The sequence below is a fragment of the Rhea pennata genome, chromosome 2, assembly GCF_028389875.1.
Source record: "Rhea pennata isolate bPtePen1 chromosome 2, bPtePen1.pri, whole genome shotgun sequence".
In the NCBI taxonomy this organism is placed as follows: Eukaryota; Metazoa; Chordata; class Aves; order Rheiformes; family Rheidae; genus Rhea; species Rhea pennata.
In genome coordinates, this window is record NC_084664.1 from 52875877 (window position 1) to 52899083 (window position 23207).

General features: G+C 38.5%; 1 protein-coding gene across 8 annotated transcripts in view; it reads right to left on the reverse strand.

Annotated features, from left to right (window-relative positions):
- The window catches only part of PDE1C (phosphodiesterase 1C), a 313258-nt gene that overhangs the window by 63501 nt on the left and 226550 nt on the right, over nucleotides 1–23207 (reverse strand). For all 8 annotated transcript variants that reach the window (XM_062569517.1, XM_062569519.1, XM_062569520.1 and 5 more), the window contains 5 exons: nucleotides 19869–19982; nucleotides 18792–18974; nucleotides 15840–15906; nucleotides 9610–9726; nucleotides 8108–8248 (listed from right to left, as the gene is read on the reverse strand). In XM_062569517.1, coding sequence (XP_062425501.1) covers nucleotides 8108–8248; nucleotides 9610–9726; nucleotides 15840–15906; nucleotides 18792–18974; nucleotides 19869–19982 — 622 coding nt within the window. The remainder of the gene's footprint in view (nucleotides 1–8107; nucleotides 8249–9609; nucleotides 9727–15839; nucleotides 15907–18791; nucleotides 18975–19868; nucleotides 19983–23207) is intronic.

Below are 23207 nucleotides of genomic sequence, written 5' to 3' on the forward strand. Positions count from 1 at the left end.
TCAGATGCTTTTAATGATTTTTCTCTGAGTCAATCAATCAATCAACTTATGTCTGTTTTTCCACCAGTAACATGCTAGAAGTGCTGTTAAGATCAAGTATATCAGAGACAAAGACTCTAGATTCTTTAGATATTGAAAATACTTTTATAAAATGCTCTTGTATTTTGGAGGTAACCTTTACCACAGTGGTTGCCACGGATTTTGGGTAACAACAGTACACCGTCAAACTGCAGGCATTTTCATAGAGCTTCATGTATGAAATGCCTTTTAATTTAAAATCCAGTAAAGACAGTATGGTTTCATAAACTCACTCCAGATGTTTACTATAGCTTAGGGACACCATTGCTCTGTTAACCACATGTTGGGGTTAACCATCAGTATCTGTGGGGTTCTGCATATAGTGACCTATCTGGCTCTCTTCCTCCCTTCCATGGTAATTTCTGCATAATGACAGCAATCACGATACTTATTTGTCACCTTAATGCCTGAACTAGCCCCTTTTTCTGAGGTAGCCATGTAGCTCAAGAATAAAGCAAGCCTCTGCATTAAAGATTTCAGTTTGAAGATACTTGCCACAGATATTTTTCTCAAAACCACTGATCATCATCGAAGTAGCTCTGGACTTTTTTATTATTATTATTATTATTGAAAGGAAAGCAGGAAAAAATCAAGAAATCAGTAGACACAGAGACTAAACTATCTCCTCTTTTTTACAGAATTTGTCCAGGAGACGAAAGGAGAGCACTTGTAGACAAGTTTCCACTGCATTTCTATTTCCCGGAGTTACTTGTGAATGGGGAATGTTTTACAGCTGATGAAGGACATGATTTCAACTTTCACATACCAACCTTCTGTCAGCTATAAGGGGCAAAAATACACATCAGCTGCATACAGCAAATCTGGGCTTCAACTTCCCAGCCATGCTCTACCATTTGCCAAATGGAGGCAGTGCAAACAAGAGAAAAAAAGTCAGGCCCAACACCTAGGGACAGGCAGAGCAAATCAGTATTACCTACACATACGTACTATAACTCATTTAGGCAGACAATCTAATGCAACTGCAACTTGAGTCCTTATGGGCATCAGCTGGCAAGTCCCATGCCAACAGGACCTTGTGTCCCAAGCTTAAAATGGCACTGAGGTAGTGAGCTCTGGGCTTGAGGTCTCCTGTGTTGTCTCTTAGGACACTGCCTGGATATATAGGAAAAATGCTAACTAACCTGGATGCCCCATCAAGCGTTCTGTGTTGAAGATGATCAGGGTAATGTAGGTATTGAAACAGCGTAGAACACATGTGAGGAGAGGACTTAAATATCATTACAGTATTTGGGAAAGATCACAGAGTGCAGACTGGGATTACCATTGTGAACTGTGAATAATAAACAAATCACTTTAAATAACGGAGTCAAAATAGGCTTGTGAGTAATAGGAGGAAAAATAGCTGATAAATAATTGGAACGTTTTAGTCTCCTTTTCAGCTACAACTTTGCAAGGAAAAATAAACAAGATGGCAAAGAGCCTGCAGAGGATGGATGCAATCTCCATCAAAGTGGCAATATTACCTTTTAGTAGCCTGTGATGGACTTCACCTTGCAGAACAGAAAGCTAGTTTTAAAGAACAAAGCCATCAGGAATGATTGAGAAAGCAGCAGGACACTGTCGCAGGGGAAGGCAGCAAGGAAATGTGAATGTTTTTCATTTCTAAACGGCTGACAAAAACAAGCCAGAACAAAATCTTCAGAGACGATGGGGGGGTTGGGAGGAATGGCATGAAAGAGCAAGTATTGGCTTCCAAATTGAGAACAAGAATAGAGTAATGAGGCATGGTTGTCTTTCAAAAACATATAATAAATATGAAGAATTAGCTATTAAGGCAAGTCACTGGCATGTAAACAAAAGGGTCGATGTATAAAAAAAAGAAAAAGGAAAAGGAGGACTAGAGTTTCCAAATCTAACAAAATGAATTGAATGCCTTTCCAAGAAAATACTACAAAGCAAAGACAGCAATAATTAGCCTATTTCTTTTCCCAGACTTTACTATCTTTTGTTCCAAAGTAGTTAAAAGTTTCAGAGCCCATAGGCTCATGATTATCTGCTTATTAATCATAATAGTCTAAGGGGAGAGAGGGTGCTCTCTTCCCACTTTGCTACAAACAGATGTGACAGAAATCCTGCACTTCCGCAGTTTTACAGGCTCACTGCATGAAAAGTTCTCTTGTAGTTCTTGACAGTATCAGAGAAAAAACACTTAAGCTTTTCAGTTTGCACCTCATTGTGTGGATTCACAAAAGAATCACAAGGTAATTCCAAATAATTATTGAGATTAATCAGAAAACAATACGAAAGAAAATAATAATCACAGTGAACAACAGAGTTAAGTAAAGGAAAGAAGTATTAAGCAAGCAAAAGGATGTCAGCTCTTGGAAAGGGTTCCTACATTTTGTGCTTGTGTACTAATCCTCCAAAAGAAAAACATCAGGAAGAATTCCAAATTCTCTTTCAACAATACTTTTACGAGAGAACCCAAAATATTGCAAAGTTGAAATCTAAGCAACATTGAAATATCACTGCTGGCACACTGCATTGCGAGCCCCTTGTTCCTGTTAAGAGAAGAGTGCTTTTCTATTGTGCTACAGGAGATCCCAAACCAAAAGCCACACATAATTTGACTGTGGGAACAATTACTCCTGGGAAACAGTAGACACATCTCTACATCTTCTGGAGTGCAACTCCACATAATGGTCTGAATGGGATACTTAGTCTGTGCGTAGCTTATTACAACAACAGAAATACAAAAGCAAAGACCTCAGCTCAGGCGAATGACTCAGACTTCAGGGCCTGAATATACAGAAATTCTCAGTTCCCTTTTATAGGTGTAGATCTGGAATATACTTATTCTCTGGCCTCTGCACATATTCTAGAACACTGTTTCCCCCTGGAAAAAATATTCCAGAGACCCTAAAAAAGAAAGTATTTCAACACTGCCGACTCCTTTTGTATTTGTCACTTCAAACATCAAGCACCCCAACAACAGATGACTTTGAAAGAAGCACAGACATAGATAATTTAATGGACATAGTTAAATGTATGAGAGAAAGAGAAAATCCCAGAAGATATACTCTAAAGGACAACAGGTTTGTGCAGTTGTTGCCAGATTGAGATGACCAAAACACATTACAAAAAGAATTGAAGATAGATATTTCTCTCTATCTTGGTTTTGCTTCTCAGTCAGATTGAAGTCTGAGATAGAGCTGATACTCTTGCTCTGACCAACTTTAGCACTTGAAAACGTGAACACTTGTTTCTGGAATTGCCTTTACTGTCTACACGTTATACCTGTAGTATAGTGGAACCTGTATGTTGCATAGCAGCCTTGGCTAAACAGTCCACAGAAACTGTTTGCAATAGGTGCTTCCACTGAGATATTACTGGGCTATATTTAATGATAATAATAACATTCAAAGGCCTTTAATGTTTTAACATGACATACCTTCAGAATGATCTGTCTTTTAGCCTGAGCTAATCCCTTTATATTGCAGAATCACTGTGCATAAAAGTGGAAGCAAATAAACTAAAATAATTTAATCTCCTTTACCTTTAAAGAAATATATTTTATATTATCAAAGATGAAAGAGGCTGCCCTTTCTTTAAAGTCACTCTGAAACTGTGCATAAGTATAGCACTGAACATATATGTTTTATAAATATTATTATTGCCATATGGTGAAAAGGCAGGCAAACTCAGCTCTCACTTCCAGCATTAACAATGGGATTATAAGGCCAGAGAACTCCCTTCTCCTCTATCCCCAATGATTCAAACTCAGTCCTGTATTCAGGAAGGAGAAAATAGAGAAGCAGTACTATTCTACTCATGTGATAATTCTAGAGTGATTTCTTAAATAACTTGACTCAATAAAAAATATTCAAATCTTTAAAACACAAAACCTAAATTTGCACCCAAGAAAACAAGAAATAATGCAAGCTGACGAAAACAGAAGGATTATACCTGTATGATATTATCAGCTATATGAAGTTGATACAGGCAGGCACATTATTCTCCTTCTCACTGAAATCTTTAGTATGGGGGGAGGGGGAAGTTACGGTCAGATGCTGCTCTTATCATCATCTCCCTTAGGTAGGTCAGTGGGAGCTCACAGGCACTGGTTCCACTGTAAAAAAAATGACTGGCCTATAATCCTTACTTGGCTCTTATTTCCTAAAGATTTTTCAGCCAGGAAAAAGGAGAAAGTAGAGAAGTAATAAGGAAAAGCTTGCTTTGTTTTTTGTTTTCTCCAAAGCCTTTCTTCACATTCAGACAAAAATATGCTTTTAATTCAATAACATGAGCTTACGTCCAAGGCAGTTGAATGGAGCAAGGACACAGAAAACTAAGCAAATCTTTCCAGATTTGGTGGCACTGTAAGTGAGTAAGTGTCAGGCTAGAGAATAAATATCTTGTCCTAGACTGAATGAAACATAGGATTGACACTGAAACATATACAGCCAACTTCAGATAGCCAAGAATTTAGGTTGCTTATTAATATTTTGATCATAAATCGTTTTGATCATTTTCATCTCTTGCCTGAAACCAATGAGTAGGTAATGAGCAGTCCAATGATGTGAAAAAGGAAACAGAGATTTATTATTATCATAATTGTTTTGCTCTGTTTCCTTCCCTTGCCTTTTACCTTATGCCTTACAGCTTTTGTATAATACCATTTTCAATTGCAAGTCAATAGCCTTAGCGGCACTAAGTTCTCACCAGAAAAATGTTTAAAATAGTTACAATTGGGCTCTGAACAATTTATTGGGAAGTAAGTCAAACATATCCATACAAATAATCTGTGCATTGTAACACAGAGGTTGCAAAATATGAAGAAACCATCAAGATGATAGAAAATTCCCATGCACTCTTTCATGAACAGCTCAAGTCCACACCCTGCCCTAACGGGGCACAAAAGCACTCTTAAAAATGAGGTGATTAAGAGTGAGAGCTAACAGTTTTTAAACTAAGACTACTCCTAGGGTGATAAAAAAATCCATAAACTAAATCTCCCATTGGTTGCCTTATTATACAGTTTTAACAGAAGAGGAAGATATACGAGAGCATTCAAATAGGAGTTTTCTTTGCCAAAATGCATAAAGCATCAACACATCTCTAGTTTACCAGACAGGCAAAAAAGCTTCACCTGAATGGTAGGAATCAATCATGAAACAGCAGCTTTCCTGAGAAAACTGTCTGTGCAGAAAAAAAATAGCTCTGTGCGCTCCTTAGCTCATCTGGCTTTAACATCTTTAACTCCACAACAAGTAAGGAGCATGCCATGGTATGAACACCTTGTTTCTAATGAACACCAACTATCTGTTTTACTTCTGTTTGGAGCCATAGAGTGAATGAGCATTTATCTGGCACAAGAGACTGGAGCCAGTGATCTGCAGCAAACCAAGGAACACACTAAACTGACAGCGTAGGTGCACCTCAGCTACTTCATAGCAAGCTTGCTATGTACATATGCAAAACCTATGCTTTTTCTACCTGCCACAGCATGTCTTTCTCTTGGAGAGAAAAAAATCCCAACTATGTTATTGCTCACTCATGTAATTGATGTCCTTCAAGTTCTCTCTTTGTTAACAAGAGAAGCCAACCTGCAGAAGGGACAAAATTAAAAGAAACCAATTCAGTGCTGAGGTAACACGAGCTAGAATAAAATAGCACTCATTCTTTCATAGCTGAGTTGCAGCAAAGATGCTAACAGGCTGAGAAGCAGCAAAGTAGAAAAAGGCAATTCTGAGCACACACAGACAGGAGCGTTGCTGAACATGTGGACCTGCTTTTATGCAGTCACTTTTCAGAGCCCCAAATGAAAAGTGTCCTTAAGTTGTTGGAGGAGAATAGGATCAATTTGTTCACCATTATAATGCAATTCACATTACTCAACACTTTAATATTTTTAATGACAACAGTCTTCAGTGCATTTTCATTAACCAATTCCTATAGAAATAGCAGCAACCAATTTGGGATCTTACACAGAGTTTTGATTATGTGTCCATATTAGTTGCAAATTTGAGTTAAATCCTATTTATTTCAGACAAAATCAGGAGCAACTGACATAATTTAGGTCAGAATCAGGCAGTCCAGATAAGGTTTGTGAAGACATATATCTGAAAGGAATCAGGCTTTATAAGGATTACCACTATTACCCAATCTACACTGAACAGCAGACTCAGGACATGTTCACAGGAGGCACTGGAGCACACTACTCCTGAGAGAAAAATACTCAGCTTAGCTTCAGAACTGAGAGTGATACTACTGTGGCAATACAGGATTGCAGAAAGGTAGTCCATGCAAATAAAATGTCATTTCTGAGTTTAAGCAACTATATAGTTTCTGAAAATGGCCTAATAGACATATCAGGAGTTACACTACATCTTGTTAGCTTGCACTTTTCTGCCCTACGCTCCATCACACAGAACAGCCTAATCTGCAGCATTATTTAAGGTTTAATTGATTTGCGGAGGAAAAGGAGTCACCAAAGTAAAGGCAGAGACCCAAGTGTTACTAAGACTGGTGAAGGCTGCAAATTTTTATAGTGACATCCTACAGCACTCCTAGGATACTAGCGCCACAGGAAGCAATGTTGGAAATTGTTTGGACAGAGTTACATGCAACCATTTGTTTCCCTCGTCATTTTCTTGAACACTTCTCAGAAACAGAGCTTGGAACAGTTGGAAAGTATTCAGTAAGGTATGAGCTGTGGTAAACTTCTGTTGATTTGGGTTCAAATCTGTGCACTGCATTACAGAGTCCCTGTGTGTCCAACCACAGGTGCTTGCTTTGGCTACTTTTGAAAAGTTATAAGTGAATGTATTTCAGTAAAATAAAGCACAATCCAACAGAATTGTAGGTATTAAAGTACCAGTCACAAAGATAGCAACCAGTTAATGACCACAATGTAACAACAGAAAACATTGCAAAATGTTGAATATATTCACCTCCCTTTTACAGGTTTCTTTTGCCAATGCAAAGATCAAGGACAGATTATTTTCCAGGCAACAGAAGTGAGTGATAGGGTGAAACAAACTGCCATACTGGATCAAACTAAGTCATTTGGTTCGCTTTTCTGTCTTTGACAGTAGACAGGATTAAAAAGATGGGAGAGAATGAGAAATAAGCCCTGTACACACGGAATATTCCCTATGATTTACTCTCCCCATTGAGTCGCTCAGGAACCTTCTAAGTTACCAGCTGAATCCAGACTACAACATCTATCACCACTGCAGAATCTATCCTCCCTTTTTTGTCTAATCTCTCTTCACACGTATTTCTACTACTTGTCTCCACAACTGCTGTGGGAAGGCACTGTGTCTGTTTCTCTTAAGCATTTTATTCCTTCCTGTCAGTGAAGAGGAGATTTATTCTCTCCTGTCAGAGAAAGCCGCATCTTTTGGGTTACACAGCGCTTATAAGAATCTTGAGATACTATTTCCACTTCAGAGGTGGAACACAGAGGTATAATGTAAACAAAAGGAGGAATCATTTCCTAGACTTCAACTGTCTGCAGGTGCTCTATGTAAACCAGTTCGGCTGCCATTGCTGTAGGGAATGAATGGAGATCAGCACCTCCAGATGGTTCATGTCATTCTCAGATAAGTGGAATGAATTGCCCTCTAGAGGTACTGCCTGGCTCCACTAGGTAAAAATAAATAATAAATAAAAAAAAAAAAAAAAAAAAAAAAAAAAAAAAAGGGGTAGATATTTTGCTTCTATGTGGATCAAGTTAGTTTAAATGAATCCCAACAAAAATGACTTGCCAGAATCACCCAGGAGAGCTGTAGCCGAGTGGAGAATCACACCTGGATTTCTCGTTTCTCTCCTTACCTTCTGGCTCATTAATGCTCTCTCAGATCACAGTTAAAAGTTATCAGCCTCTTTACTCACCTTCTTTTTCTAAATAATTTTAAGCATCTACTTTTCATTAGAACAGCCATATCAAATTAAGTTTGTCGACAGTGCAAATGGGTTCTACTGTGGATAATCATAATCTCCTTAGTGAGCAAAAACTGCTGTAATCTCATTATGCATTCAGGATGCCAACTCCTGTACTTACCGCTACGCCTGTCTTAAATAGGAGGTAATGGACCGTCTGTGTCACATCTGCGGCATGCATTAGGTTGTGATAAGGATTTTTGTGTTTGCTGTACCCAACCTCCAGAGCTTCCACAAAGGAGACCAGTGCAGAAATGGGGATCTAAGAAAAGCAGCACAAAGTTAAAAATGAAATAATTATTTAATTGCTAGCATTTTGAGGGGGAGAGAGTCTCCAAATATCAGAGACCCTAAAGAAATGTTTGTATTTCACAAACAAATAACACCCTAAAATACCTTAAAGAGATGCTCAAGAGACAGTGAATCAAATTTACTTCCTCAAACTGGAACTTCCTATCCATAATTATAGTATGGATGAATCATTCCCACACGTAAACACACACAAGTCAGTACACTACTAAATGCCAGCTGGAAGATACACACAGTATGAAAAGTAATAGATAGTACTTGATTGATTGTCCCTGGAGAAATACCCCAACCAGGTCACAACTGTCTATCTGTTCCCCTCACACCCCACTGGTACATATCACAGCTTTACTATTCACATCCCAGATTTTTTAATGAAACACACAATAGAGCAGATCTCAGATACTCTGTTAAGAGAAGTGTCATTTATCAGACCTCTCGCTTTTCACTGCCAAATCCAGCCTTGACACATTTTATGGGCTTGCCATGTGTCTTCTCCACTGTGCACACCAGAGAAAATGAAATTCAGAGGATTTCTAGGGAGAACGCTATGCAGAGGGTGTCAGCTGCATATATAATGCAACTGGCAACATGTGTTCTCCAATGCTTATTTCATCTACTTAAACTGCAAATATCGTAAACTCTGATACTTCTATAGCTAGAATGGCACTCTTCTACCCTTAAATGTATCGTGGGAGGGTGCAGTTCTGACCAGCTATCATCTTTGGATGTTTCTGATCACACACAGGCAGTTTCTGAAGACGTACAGATGTCAGAGATATTTATAAATCCTTTCCAGCCAAAATGAGTAGGGAACCCCAGAGAGGATAAGCATTAGTGGAGAAAGGAATAATAGAGTATTTGGGTGGGGACAGTGGAAAAGATCTTCTGAGAACAATGTGTTCCTGATCCAAAGTCAAGCCTGTTTGAAGCTGCAGTAAAAGATACAAAGCATTTGGATCTGGCAACTTCTGTGTCAAGCCAAGCTCTCATTTTTTTTTTGCATACATGTTTGAGATGCTTATGAATCTCCAGGGAATGACACCATCATTCCCACAGAATCAAGTGTAATATTTTCCATAGACTTCAATGGGAAAGCCTGTTTGGAACCTATCCTTCTTCATGGTGTCCCACTGCAATTAAATAACATTTAGTCCTGTTTACTGCAAATAAGATTATTTTAACACTTAAGGGGAAACTATAGTGAGCACAAATCCCTCAAATACAGTTAAAATTGCATTCTGAATGGAACAAAGCAGAATGAAACCATAGTTCAATAAAATCTGAGAGGAAGAGACATATTTTATAACTACTGACCTTGAAACGGTTGATCAGATCGTAGCGTGTGAGAAGTTCATAGAAAATGAATTTCAGTGCATGATCCCCACTGGCATCATTTAGTGCAAATACATCAAAGGACCACTTGTCTACATTCTGCAAGAGGCAGGAAGGAAAGAGGGTTAATATGGTCATCCCTTTTAAAATCATAGTACAATTTCTGTCACTTTAAATCTTTTACAAATGGAGGAGCATCATCTGATGGGCAAAGAGGGAGAGGATGTAAGTGTATAGCTTTATTTTAACTTATTCAATTCCTTTTAACTAATGTAGAGAATTTTACTCTTCAGTATTGTATGATTGCAGTTTAAGAAGCTTCCATTCAGAACACTTATTTCATCTGCATGTTTATTCTAACCACAATGATTCACCCTACTTGAATTTAATCAGGAAAGACTAAATTCAAAAATGCAAGAATCATGGTTTGGTTTAGTATTTGAAACATTGGGATGCCTCCATAGGGCTGAACTTATCTTTCTCTGCCCCTTTACCCATGTGCTATGTCTAGGAAAACAATATTTATATTGAAGGAAACTGGAATAATGAAGATGTACTTTTTAATGATACTAAAGTAAATTTTGCTGTCTCTAAAGAGTTCTTGCAACTTTGTATTGTGAGAAAAGCACTTCAATGCTTCACTAGTACTAAAAATAGAACAAGATGATAGTTTCTTTGCAGTAAACAAAACACCATCACCTGCGGTCATATTTTTGCCATTGTTACTCAGTCAGCCAAACTAGAAGGACTGTCTTGCTTTACCCAAAGTTCCTTCTGATTTTAATATTAATTCTAAATTGTGCTAATTGCAGCTACAATTGACCAAAGATAGCATACACCTAATTTTCTTTATACATTTTTAAAGTGATGTGAATTCCCTGGTGCTTTTATAAAATTACTGAGGAGAAGAAAAATCACAATAATATTACATTAAGGGCTAACACTGATATGAAAAATAACCCTTATAATATAAGTGTAAATATCTAAATCCAATTGGGAGAGTTTCACTCGGCTGTAAATGACATACTAGTGTTGGGGGTGGCCAGTCAAGAGACTGAGCAGGAAAAGTGCAACTCCCAGCTCATATAGCTAAACTATAAGGTATAAACCTACTTGCAGCAGGTTGAGTTCAGTCTCAGCTCTTAGGGAAGGCTGTGGGAACTGGCAGCATTCATTATCTGGCAAGATAAGGTATCTAGCTCCTTAATCTCAGAATAGGATGTTCCTGAAATCCCATGAACCTTTCCCTCCTCCTCCTAGCAACAACAAGTAAAGGTGCATGAGGAGTTACTGCTAGAAGGAAAATATACAGATCAACAGCACAGCTGTGTCTGGCACAGGGCCAGCTCTTAATCTCTCTCGCCTGCCGAAAAGTTTGATGCGCTTCAGCAGGGACATATTTGTGCATATCCGAATGGCTCTACTTAAAATGAATGTTAAAGATTGACATCTATAAATTGAAGTTTCTCTCCACTTTCAATCTCTGTTGCAGGCTGCCTCCTATTTCCTCAAGGCACTTTCACTATGAAAGAAAAATGACTGCATTTTATATATGCATGTGTACAGCTGGCTTTGACTCTCAATGCAAGAGATGGGGGTGGCTAGATGTCATCTTAGGTAGAGAATTATTAAGACATAAGAGGCCATCTAAAAAAAAATCATCTTTTTTAGCAATACTAAAAACACTAAATAACATTTCTCTACCAAGCTCTTAAAGGCCAATCTACCTTCACTGTATGTCATCACAGTTGTGGAACTATGACTATACTGTTCCAGGTGAGGACCTGACTTAAGGTCAAATGCAAAGGACTATGACTGAATTTTGAAGTCAGTCATCCATAAGTTAGCATAGTTACAGGACTTATGTAATGAACAAGACCAATGTATTTTGGTATCATCCCTCTCCACCGTGGGCTGATCCTGACAACCTTGCTACACTCATAGTAGTGATTACCCAAAGCTGCGTATGCCTCTTGAAATAGCACAGTCCAAGGAGAAGCTAATTGGTGTCTCAAAGTCAGTGAACATCAAGGATGAAGAGGATTCAGCTCTATTTTCAACAAGATTTTTCCACCTATCCCCGTAAATCATCTGCTTGCAGAGGAGTTGATTTTACAAGTTGTGTGGAGTCTGCATGTTGAAGGCAGGATCAGGTTTCTCTGGAGATGATTTGTGGCCCAAGCCACAGACAAGCAATCATAAATCGCAGTTTTTCAACATTTTCAGTAGGAGTTGGAGAGAGAAAACAAATAGGAGAGCAAAGATTTCCACTAACAAAATAGGCTTTAAAGTCTTTGAACAAACTTGGAAAAATGGGCAAAGAAATTAAGTCCAAAGTATCTACTTTCTCCGCTTAAAGGTTGCATTGTTTTTAGAGTGTTTATTTTTGTTTTGTAATCACTTATTTTAGTCAAAGAAGCAAACAAATTTACAACTTGCATGTATATTACAACCTTCTTTTGTTCCTATGACAATGAAAATAACATCTCAACTACGTTGTCATTGAGTTCAATGTAAGGCAGTCTTAACTTGTAGAAATAAAACTTTTGTGTTCCTTTCTATATATATTTTTTTTTTTTTTTTTTTTTGAAGTTCATGATGTAACTTTGCAGCAGACGAAGTGATCCAGGCACATGTGATCACAAATAGTAGATCCAAATTGTCAATTTGTGCCAAATAAGGGTTAAGATGCTGATTTCACATTAGAGCCATTTAGATTTTGCTAAGGGAGAAATCCTTACTCTCATCAAGTCAACACAAGTTTTGCTAGTGACAATAATGACAACAGCATTTTATCCTATATAACTAGTGGGGAGAAAATCCTCTTAATGGAAACATGGAAGTGTCACAAATAGCTTAGAGGTTTGCAGCAATATGAGTTACACTTTGAAAACCAGTACATTATACAACCTTTAAAGAAAAAGTTAACACAGAAGTATCCCTCATACTGAGGAGAGATCTAAAAGGAAGCAGAACTTCACAGATGTCTTGTGATGGGGGGAAACGCTGCTGCTTCTCCCCAAGAGTAGAGGCATGGGAAACTTTCTGTGCTAGATCTGCCTCTAGGTCATTGGTCCTACAGGCTCAGCTGTCATAAGCTGTCCTAATGCCACGTATAGTCACTGTGCTGTAACTGAATATAAACCCAGAGTTTACTGTCTCTATTTCCTGTTCATTTATTTCTGGGCCATTGGTCGGCCTTTATTTGGGGGACCCTAGAGATAAAGTATAGCACCATTTTTTCCTAAATGCTCAATTTCCTGGGGTTTTTTTATCTGTCCTTAACCTTGGAGACTTGATTTGTTTCATAAGCCAACAAGCAGACTCAAGGATAGATGCTGCTCAACACTACTGGCAGGACTGACATTTTTGTTGGCACAGTTAAGCACATGCCCGTACTGTAAACTCTGTAAACAGCAGCTTCTGTATTCATTACCTGAATATTAGCAGGTAGGCATGGGAATCAGAAAGGCTGAAAAAATCACTTCCAGAGCAGGCAAATATTTCATCAGTTAGTTAGCTGATGTTAAGTTCAGTCTCCAGTGCTATACTGCTGAATATCAGATCAGCATGACTTGCTGGGTAAATGAACATACTTACTCAGATATGTCTGCATTAATGGTATGTATAGCTATTCCTCAAATGCAAAACAAGTTTGATTGCCCCTGTTGTGGCTACAGGTCTTATGTCGTCATACCAATGTCATGCAGAAAGACTCTTGGCTACCACACTAGGAAAATCAGTATCTGACACATAGATAAAGCCAGATCCTATGCAACCACATTTGCCTAACTTCTCTTCCACTGAAATAGTGAGAAAGAGAATCTGCTTAGGACCTAAACTGCTACAGCTACATCTGTATTCTTTGCAAGACCTGCAGTATTTCAATGCTTTATTAAAATCATACAATCTCATTTTGCCAAGCTGATTTCACAACTTTGGGCTACTCAGTGCAGACATCCTGCTGGCCATGGAAGCGAAGAGGAGAATGCATTGTTCAAAACTGAACTGGTTTTGAATTCACGATGTCCCAACCCTTGTCCTTATTGCCGTGACTCTGAGGGGAATGTTGATTATGGCATTTCAGAAGAGCTGAAGAGACGTGTGTGGTCACTCCTACACCCTTCCAAATGCTTAAAATGTAAACTCATTTTAGAGAGATCACTAAGCAGTCAGGTAGCTGCAGTTTTATTTGGGGGGGGGAATTCTTTTTTTTTTTTTTTTTTTAACTTGGCCCTTCTAGATTGAAGCAAAAAACAAAATATTCCCATTTTGAATTCCCCCCTTCCCATTAAGGAGAGGGGACTGAACATTTAAGTTGAGGTATTATTTCAAAGACAGAAGACATTTTTAAAAGCAAATAATATCCAATTCAACCACTTCCATAACCCATCTTGAGGCCATCCTGGCAGAGACATTCTCAAAATAGTTTTGAAAAAATACATCCTAGAGTAGACAGTGGACAAGTAGGCATTATTTCACCCAGAGCAAAATTATTCAATGCCTTTCTTGCTATTGATGTGTCTTGACTTATTCTAGCTTAATCAGTTCTGTTTATATCCCTCAATCACTTAAAGACATACAAGGGGTAGAGGGATTCTAGCAGGTTTATGTCAGCTGAAAGTAGCTGACAGGTCTTGGTCTGCTTTTTTTAGCTCTGAAGATCTTTGGAGATGAGGTATCATTATGGATATTTTCTTCCATAATCCAGCTATGGGATGGAGTTCCATAAGAAAACTTTAGATCCTATTTGCAGGATGGAAGCTAATACCTGTTAACCTAAAGTAGAAAAAAAAGGTGCGCATAGAATATTTCAATTCTGTACACAGGAATTTCAGCTTTTTGAGTTGGATCATTTATCCTGGTGTAGAAAAAAACATACAGAGAACCTTTAATCAACCTGGAGATTAGGAATTGTTTTTCTGAGTGATTTTCATTAATTATTAGTTTATCTCCTTCAGATCTTGAACAATAAACACAGATGTTACATGCCTCCAGTATTTTAATAGCCTAATAGGGCTATTAAAATTGATCAGGAAGAGACCCTGAAATATAAGTTAGTTGATTACTTCCCTCAATACAGGGCCAGCTACATCTACATCATTCCCAATAGACATTCATCTAATCTATTTCTACAGGGCTCCATGATGCAGATTTTACAACTACTATAGGCCATTTACTCCACTGTTTAACTATCCTTATCCTTTCCAATATTTTGCTGTCGTTGCAATTAAAACCCATTATATCTTATCCTATCCACCAAGGACATGAAAAACACATTATCACAGTCTTTATAGCAATCTGTTAAATAACTGAAAGTTGTTAATTCATTTCCTTTCAATTTTCTCTAAACTGAGCACTTTCTGTCACTCTTTCCTTGAAGGTCATATTCGATAATTCTTGCTGCACTCACTGAAACTTCTACAACTGCTCCACATCTTTTGATGAGTTGTACTAGCCAAAAAACAAAAGGATTCAGTACTCCAACATTAGGCCTTTCCAGTGCTGAGTGGAGCAGAAGAATCACTTCATGAACTTTACACTGAATGTTTCTGTATATACCCCCCCAGTGGCATAGTTGAATCCCTTGCAACTTGTAATCTGCTTGATTCTCATACCTGCTTCTGCAAAGCTGCTATGTGTATAGTCGGTTTCTAACCTGTAATATGTGGTCTTGATAATTCCCGCCTAGGTGAAGAACCTTACAGTTGTTTTCATAAATTGATTTTTTTTCCCCTCAGACTATTTCTGACCTTCAGCCTTCCTCTGAAATTATGTAACTCAGAAAATTCATTATTCCTAAACCGATTGTCACTTTAAAGAGCTAAGGCTGAGCAATGCAAGAAATTCCCTGCCCTCACAGGGATTTCTTCTGCATTTCTTCTCCCACTCTCTCCATCCATGTTTTCTTCCCTCCCTGTGCGAGGCTGTTGTTGATTTCAGCATGTTATTAAGTCCTCAGTTTAAGCCCTGTAACCTAGCACAGAGCTGTGACCTTCACAACTTGAAAATGGCCAGAGCCTTGAACTCTATTTTTTCCTTAACTGAAAGGATTTTCCCTTAGGTCAGTAAATGATTAACGTGTGTGACCTATACTCAGCTTCAGAGAGAAGAAGAGGGTGAGTACAAAGACCTCCTCCCCCCAGTCAAATATTGCAGTGTTATTCTGATGTTTCGCATAGAAAAAAAAACATAATTTTTTTTGCAATTACCTTTAGCACTCCAATTACAGCTGGTGGGTAGCTCAAGCCGACCATATTTGAAGTCCGTCTGTACATTCTATGATGGTAAAATAGTACAAAAAATTAAACAAAAAATATCATAAGGCAATAAACTTTTTCCAGAGACCCTTTTTATCCAAGCAAACTCTGACTGCAGTTCATTTTTCTTTCTTAACTTGCATACATATCCTCTGTATCATTCTTACTCTATAGCTTAACTGGAGACCATACACTTCCCATAACCTGGTCCCTTGGCATGACTTCAGTGAGTATCTGCCAATATCAGATCTTCCAGAGGAAAAGGCTACACTCAAATAAACAAGATGTTCCCCATTCTCCATTGCAGATGACCACACTGCTTGAAATTCAATTCCCTTTGTCCTTGCTGGTTCAGCATGCAAGCTAATTCTAAGTGCAGTTCAGAAAACACTTATTGTCTGCAATGAATCAGCTCCTCTTTGGTACAGCTGTTACTTTTGTCTGCAGTTTTTAAGATTGGCCTAAAATCTTTTGGATGTCTGTGTGTGTGTGTGTGTGTGTGTGTGTGTGTGTGTGTGTGTGTGTGTGTGTGAATAAGTCAACAGCCAACATCTGCAACCATATTAAACAAAGTAATAAAGTATGTACAAGATCTTAAACGTGGTGCTCATACAATAGGCTTGGATAAATCCAGGAACACTGACACAGTTGAACTGCCTTTCCACAGTTCATCCTTTTTCACACTTAAGCAATCTAGGACTAAAAGAAGATGATGGAAAGATGTCTTTTCCCATCTGAAATGATCCTGCATGAACTCTTCCTTTACTTTACTGTCTCTTTGCCATCTTCTGCACTCCATCCTGAAAACAGATCAGCCCCTTTTGCAGAGTTTTATTAACTTCTCCCATTCATGAATAAAGAATTTCTTACTCCTTCCTCTCTCATCTACTCCTCTCAGGAGTCCAATAGCTTTCTCTTAAGTGACAATTTAGTCCCCTTCCCCTAGCTCAGGGAAACTACGACTCTCCTCTGGAGCCATATCGTTTCTGAACCTCTCCTCCTTTGGGCCACACTGATTTATATTATCTAGAAAACAGTCTCCTTCAGCTGGTTCTCTGCAGTTCACTCATATTCTTGTTGAGCAAGTCCCCCCTTGCACGTGTGTCCTCCAGGATGGAAAGAATATACTCAACTCTCTGTCTAAAATCTGACCTGCCTGCCACGGAAAGAGTGGGGATTACTTTAGAGCAAGATCCAAAGCCCTGAGACAGTAGCCATACTACCTTCTCTCCTCTCAGACTTCACTGAGATCGGTAGGTGACCATGAGACCACTCCACCTGTGCTTCTTCCAAGGTCTTTCTTTACAAAAGACTGAAAGGGCTACACAAAGTCCATGCTCCTCACTAGCCCTACAGGGCTCCAACTCAATTATTCCCCTTCACATCCATATCACACATCCGGTGGCAGGATTTTGATAATCCAATCATTTCAAGAGTTGATAGCACTTTCAAAAAAAAATTTGAAAGATCTGTTCATAAATATTAATTGCAAACAAAAAAAATTAATTACAAACTTTTTTCAAAAAATGATCATTTTATGATAAAATTAAATTGAAAATGTTGGAATCTTTTCCCACAAATACACATTTTTATTTAGGTATAACCATGTAAGTCAGTTATTTATCTGTAAAATGTGAAGCATGATGCCAGGGACGGATATAGTCCACTGGATGGTCACCCATAACAATATATAAGCTCCAGTCTCCATTAGAGTCTGATTGAAGAACAATTTCAGACAATAAAAAAAAAAGACAAAAAGTCACTCTTAACCAGAAAAAAAAAGTATCTAAATTTATTACATTGTTCTTCTCAAAAACGCATCAAGAGTGAGGGTTAATTCACAAACGGCCTGTCAAATTTGGGAGAAACATGTTCAAAGGAGAAATGACAGCCGACACTTCCCTGTTGGGGAGAACACTTTTAATACACATACAATAACTTCCTAAGTTTTCAGGTATCCAGATCAAAAATCATCTATAAATACGTAGGAGGAAGCTTCTGAGTTTCTGCGTAGTCTATGGGTCCAGTGTCTGATCAGCCCTCCAGTGCAGAAGACTGGCAGGCTGTCAGTGAGATTCTGATAAACAGCATTGCTAACCTACTGCGACTGCAGTGAATACTTCCTTTTGAGAGTAACTACACAGAGCAAGGCTCTCTGCAAACGGCAGCAGGAGCTCAATGAAAAGAGCGCTCCAGTGGTCTCAAATTCCCACCCAGCACTTTCATCTGTGTGTTGAGTTTCATGGAGGAGATATGGGATGTGCTGGCTCGTGCATTGTGTAAAGTCTGCTGACTATTTCATGTGTGTAAGCCCTCCTTCCAGCATGAAAGGAGGATGTCAGGGAAGAGTGGTTACTCGATAAGAAAATGTAAGACAGGAAATAAATCCAAATTCAAATAACTAGATGTTTTAAAGGATTCAGAAAGTTAAATTAGTTCTAGAAGTATGTTCTGACGCAAACCGTGACCGAGAAGACTGAGAAGGCTTAATGGATTTTTGAAATCCTCTGAGTTTCAAACTTTTCACATCTCTCTTCGTTCATAAGTGTACATATAATTTGGGAAGGTAATAATATGATATCAAATTTTCTTCAGAGGCTAGAGAGAGACAGGCCTGCACTGACCATATTATAAAATTTCACTCCTGCCACAGGGCTATGCAGGGGTACATGATCTTTTAAAATTATTCCAGGGGTGCTATTAGATTTGTATTATGCTAAGAGCAGATCGATATGTGCTGCTTTAGATTGCACTCTATTATCTAATCCCAGGTTTCCAGGAGTTATTTACCTCCGTGTTTAAGTATCTTTAGAAGCACATTAAAGTATTCTTCATCCAAGACTGTAGACACAAACTGCAGTACCTGGACAGCTACCTGAACAAAGTAATTATGTGGTTCTTTACCTTTCCACAAATATCCCAGCTTGTACTGCATGGACAATACTCCTGAACCGAGGTTTTTCCTCAGTCCTTTTGAGCATCATCCCCATTTGCCGCGTGAAGGTAGAAGCCAACCAGTCCCGGACCTCAGAGGGCACAGAGTCTGACTGGATGTCACTGAGCTCATCTTCTGTGTCCAGTAAACGCCTAATAGGGGAAGAAAAAGATAGGTAAACAGAGGACTCCCTAGGAGAGCATTGTAGCATCATTAAAAAAAAAGAAACCCACAATATATTGTAATTAAAGCAGTTCTTAAAAGTCTTCTGTTCGTAAGCCATAATGGAACATATTTTTACAAATCTTCAACAGATTGTTTATTCTCATGTATAGTTGAATGCCAGATTGTGAAACTCACTACTAGGCCGACAAACAAGAAGTGTTAGCCTTCCAAAACACAACTACGCAACTATCCACTGATTTTTCATCTTCAGCTCATCAGTATTCATGGCTTTTCTGCCCAGACTTTCTGCCCATAACTTCTCAGAGCTCATTGATGGCCAAGTCAAACCTTCCCAATTAGTTTCACAGAGTCCTCTCATTTCACATTCTGGTGAGAAAGTCATTTGAGGTGACTCTACAAGTGCACTTCGTGTTGCCAAAACAGCACGTAACAAAGGGGAGAACTCTGCAACATCTTACCAATCCACCTCTATCACGACCTAGAGTAAAAATTTTCTGAATCTCGAAGAACTGATCTACGTAAAAAGATTTGAGACTGTTCAAAATGAATAGAGGAATAGGAATTTGGAAGTTTACAGAAAAAGTAGGCCCCAATTGTTATGAATTCCTTTCTCTAAGAGAGTATATATTAAATTTATGATGGCTTAAATGTTTTTTCCCCCCTCAGGAAACTTAGAGAAGTTTTTGGATCAGAGACGGAAGATCTGCTCTCCATAGACTAAAATATTTTAATGATTATAAACATATTGTCTTCGAGTAATAAATTTTGACTGAAACAACTTTACCAGTTGACATGTACATTACCTTATCATGATGTTGGTACCAGATATGAGCAGAGTGCTGATATCTGTTTTAACTTACCTAGTTTCATCAATGTATACTGATTCAAGAACAGTAGCAGCATATTCCAAATTCTTCTTTAGGTCTACAACCGAAGCCTCTCCTCTCTCTAACTGCTTTACCAAAGACCGCAACCTAGAAGAGAAAAACAAGAATCTAATTAGCACAAAGAGGAAACAGAGTGAGCATCACTTCAAAACTGAATCCAACATAAGACCTAGCACACATGATTAGCAAGTGAAAACTTCTGGAAGTCTACAAAAGTCTTTAAACTATATACAAGATGTATTATTTTTCAAACATCAGTCTCAATGATCCCAGACAAAACAACAGATTACATTTAGGCTCAAATAAGTGAGATACAAATGTCACCTACTCATGCTGAAAGAAGTTAAAATAAAAAACAACATGAAGTTTAGGACAAGAGATAAGAGAAGGCAATTTCATTCCAGCCATAAGAAAGGATGCAACTCCTTCAGCAGTATCTGTTGGCAAATGTCAGCCATTTATCAGAGAGTTGCAGAATAGCTGCAGCTGGAAGGGATCTCTGGAGATCATCGGGTCCAATCCCCCTGGCTCAAGCATGGTGAGCTAGAGCAGGCTGCCCAGAGTCATGTCCAGTCAGGTTTTGAGTATCTCCACAGATGGAGACTCCACAGCTTCTCTGGGCAACTTGTTCCAGTGTTCAACTGCAATCACAGTGAAGAAGTGTCTTCTTGTATGTAAGTGGGATTTTCTGTGTTTCAGTTTAGGCTCAGTGCCTCTCATCCTGTCACTGAGCACCACTGAGAAGAGTCTGGATCCATCTTCTTTAAATCCTTCCTTCAGATAGTTATACACATTGGTAATACTCCCCCTGACCTTTCCCTTATCCAGGCTGAACAGGCCCAGCTCTCTCAGCCTCTCCACATATGGGAGATGCTCCTGTCTCTTAGTAGTCCTCTGCTGGACTTGCTCAGGACCACGTCCTTCTTGTACCAGGAAGTTCAGAACTGCACCCAGCACTCAACACAGTGCTGAGCACAGGGGAAGGATCACCTCCCTCCACCTGCTGCCAATGCTCTGCCTCATGCAGCTCTGCTTAATGCACACTGCTGGCCTTAACAAGGGAGAAAACACCTTTTTTAATGAAAATTGTGTAGATGATGTCGTTTTAAAAATCATTTTTTCTCTTGTACCAAAGACAATTTATATATCTGCACAATTTTCATTAATCTTTTCTCTTCCTTCACTCTATTTTCAGTAGCAGATTAGAAAGATGTAAAAAAGAAGGAAGAAGAGAAGAAAGTGTAAAAAGTAAAGAGTAAAATCTCAATATTTTTAAAAATCCGAGAAGATACATGATTAAAATTTAGAAGAAAATCATCATTCCTTTAAAAGGATTAGCAGCAATTAAATAAACATTCAAATACAAATGTAACAATGTAGTAGAACTCGTATGTTGTTAATTCATCCTGTGTGCGGTACAGAAATATAGAGATGTACTCATATCATCTAAAATCTGGTATTTATTTAGCAGACTAGTCTTCCCCAGCTCTTTCTATAGTCTATAGACTAATCTAACCTTTTCCACAAGATAATTCAGAGCAAGAGCCCAGTATAGGTACCCTAAATTGTCTCCCCGCTCTCTACTTATTAACCACAGATGGAGCCAACATCCTAAACTAGACATTTAAATTAAGTTCTTAAAATCAAGTGCATACCTCTCTCCCCTCACTAACACAAAATCCCTGTGGTCTCAGGGCCTTCAGGCGAAAATAGTCTCCATGGGTCTATGCTTCACCCTGGAGCTGAGAAGCAGCCAGTCTGCAACTGTAGCAACAGCTCTTTACAGCTGTTCTTTTTATTTTTTTTTCTTCACATAAACACTGAGACTGCGAAGAACAAAAAATATTAAAAAATATTGATTGCTTTTCTGGCTAGCTCACCAACTTCACTCCTACTGACAGTAGCACCACCAGCTACATATATAGATTTACAAAAACCTTGAACCTTGGAACCCTGAAACCTGTAAACCTTGAAGAGCTGGACCCTCAATTTACGGGTGTTTTTACTCATCTGCCTGTTGATTGTCTTGAAAACAAAAGTATTGTTCATTAATTCATTCTTCATATGAGAAAGCAGACAGAAAGGTTGGTGGTATACAAATATATCGAATACAACACATCTCAACTTCATAAGCCAGTGGAGAGCTAGTAGATTTTTCTCCAATCCTGAAACCCAACTCAGGGAAGTCATGGAGTAATGCGAGCCCTATGGAAGAGATGGAAGAGGAAACATACTGAGGGCATCCTGAGGTGCCTTGGTGCTCCTGCACTCCCTCCTTTTGCATAATTGCACCATCATCTGTGAACAACATGAGCAACAACTCTTTTTTTTTTTTTTTTTTTTTTTAATGAACAGAGCTAGGAAAGGTGCTCCTCAACTTTTCAGATCAAGTCCCACATCAAGAAACGTGTGGGAAGTTAATCCACCTCCCCACAAGAGCCAAACCACTGCCCTCTCCTCAGCCATCAGCCATTCCCAGCTTTACTGGCCAATGTGTGAGAAAAGAAAGAGACGGAAACAGAACAACTTTTGTGCCTAAAGAGTAAACAGTGGTTCATGGGCCTTCTCCTTCCTTCATTCCATTGGTGATCCCTTATGTAGTGACCAGAAACACATCTGCATACAAATCAGAGGCCTTAATCTGGCAGGAGGTACATTATTATTATTATTATTTGTTTTTTCCTGGCCTTCCTTTCATGAAGTACCCAGCAAATCTGTTCTACGAGTCATTGAAAATTCATACTCAACAACAGCACAGTGAGTAAGTGCTGTTTCATGACATCAACATTCATCATCATGCAGAAGATCTTGCTGAGTACTGCATGCATCAATCATCTGGCAAAACAGAAGTACAGTTATAATAAAACCTTGTCACACGATCAGCTGCTCTTATGAAAAAAACGACATTGTCTTTCTCTTACCATCCATTATCTGTAACTCTTTCTGATCCATTGAGTCACAGCAGCTGCTGTCAGTTACCTTTACTAAATAAAAGCCCAGTGGTGGTTAGTCTTAAACATGCACCAGGTATCTCTATTTGGTTGAAATAGTCTTAAATGCAATCATAAACTTTAGGTCAGGCTGTCCCAGTGAAGGGCATACAGACAAATTTATTAGCTGAAAAAAATGCAGCTTCAAGGTGGCTGAAGTGATTCACAAATTCAATCAAATTCATCAAAACATTCTAACTGAAATAAAAACATCACAACAACCTCTTTTAATATGCCTCATTTTTAAGAATGTGTTAAACCAATGGAAACAGAAGGCAAGATTCTTACTTGTCTTTTTACCAAATAGTCCAGTCATTATATC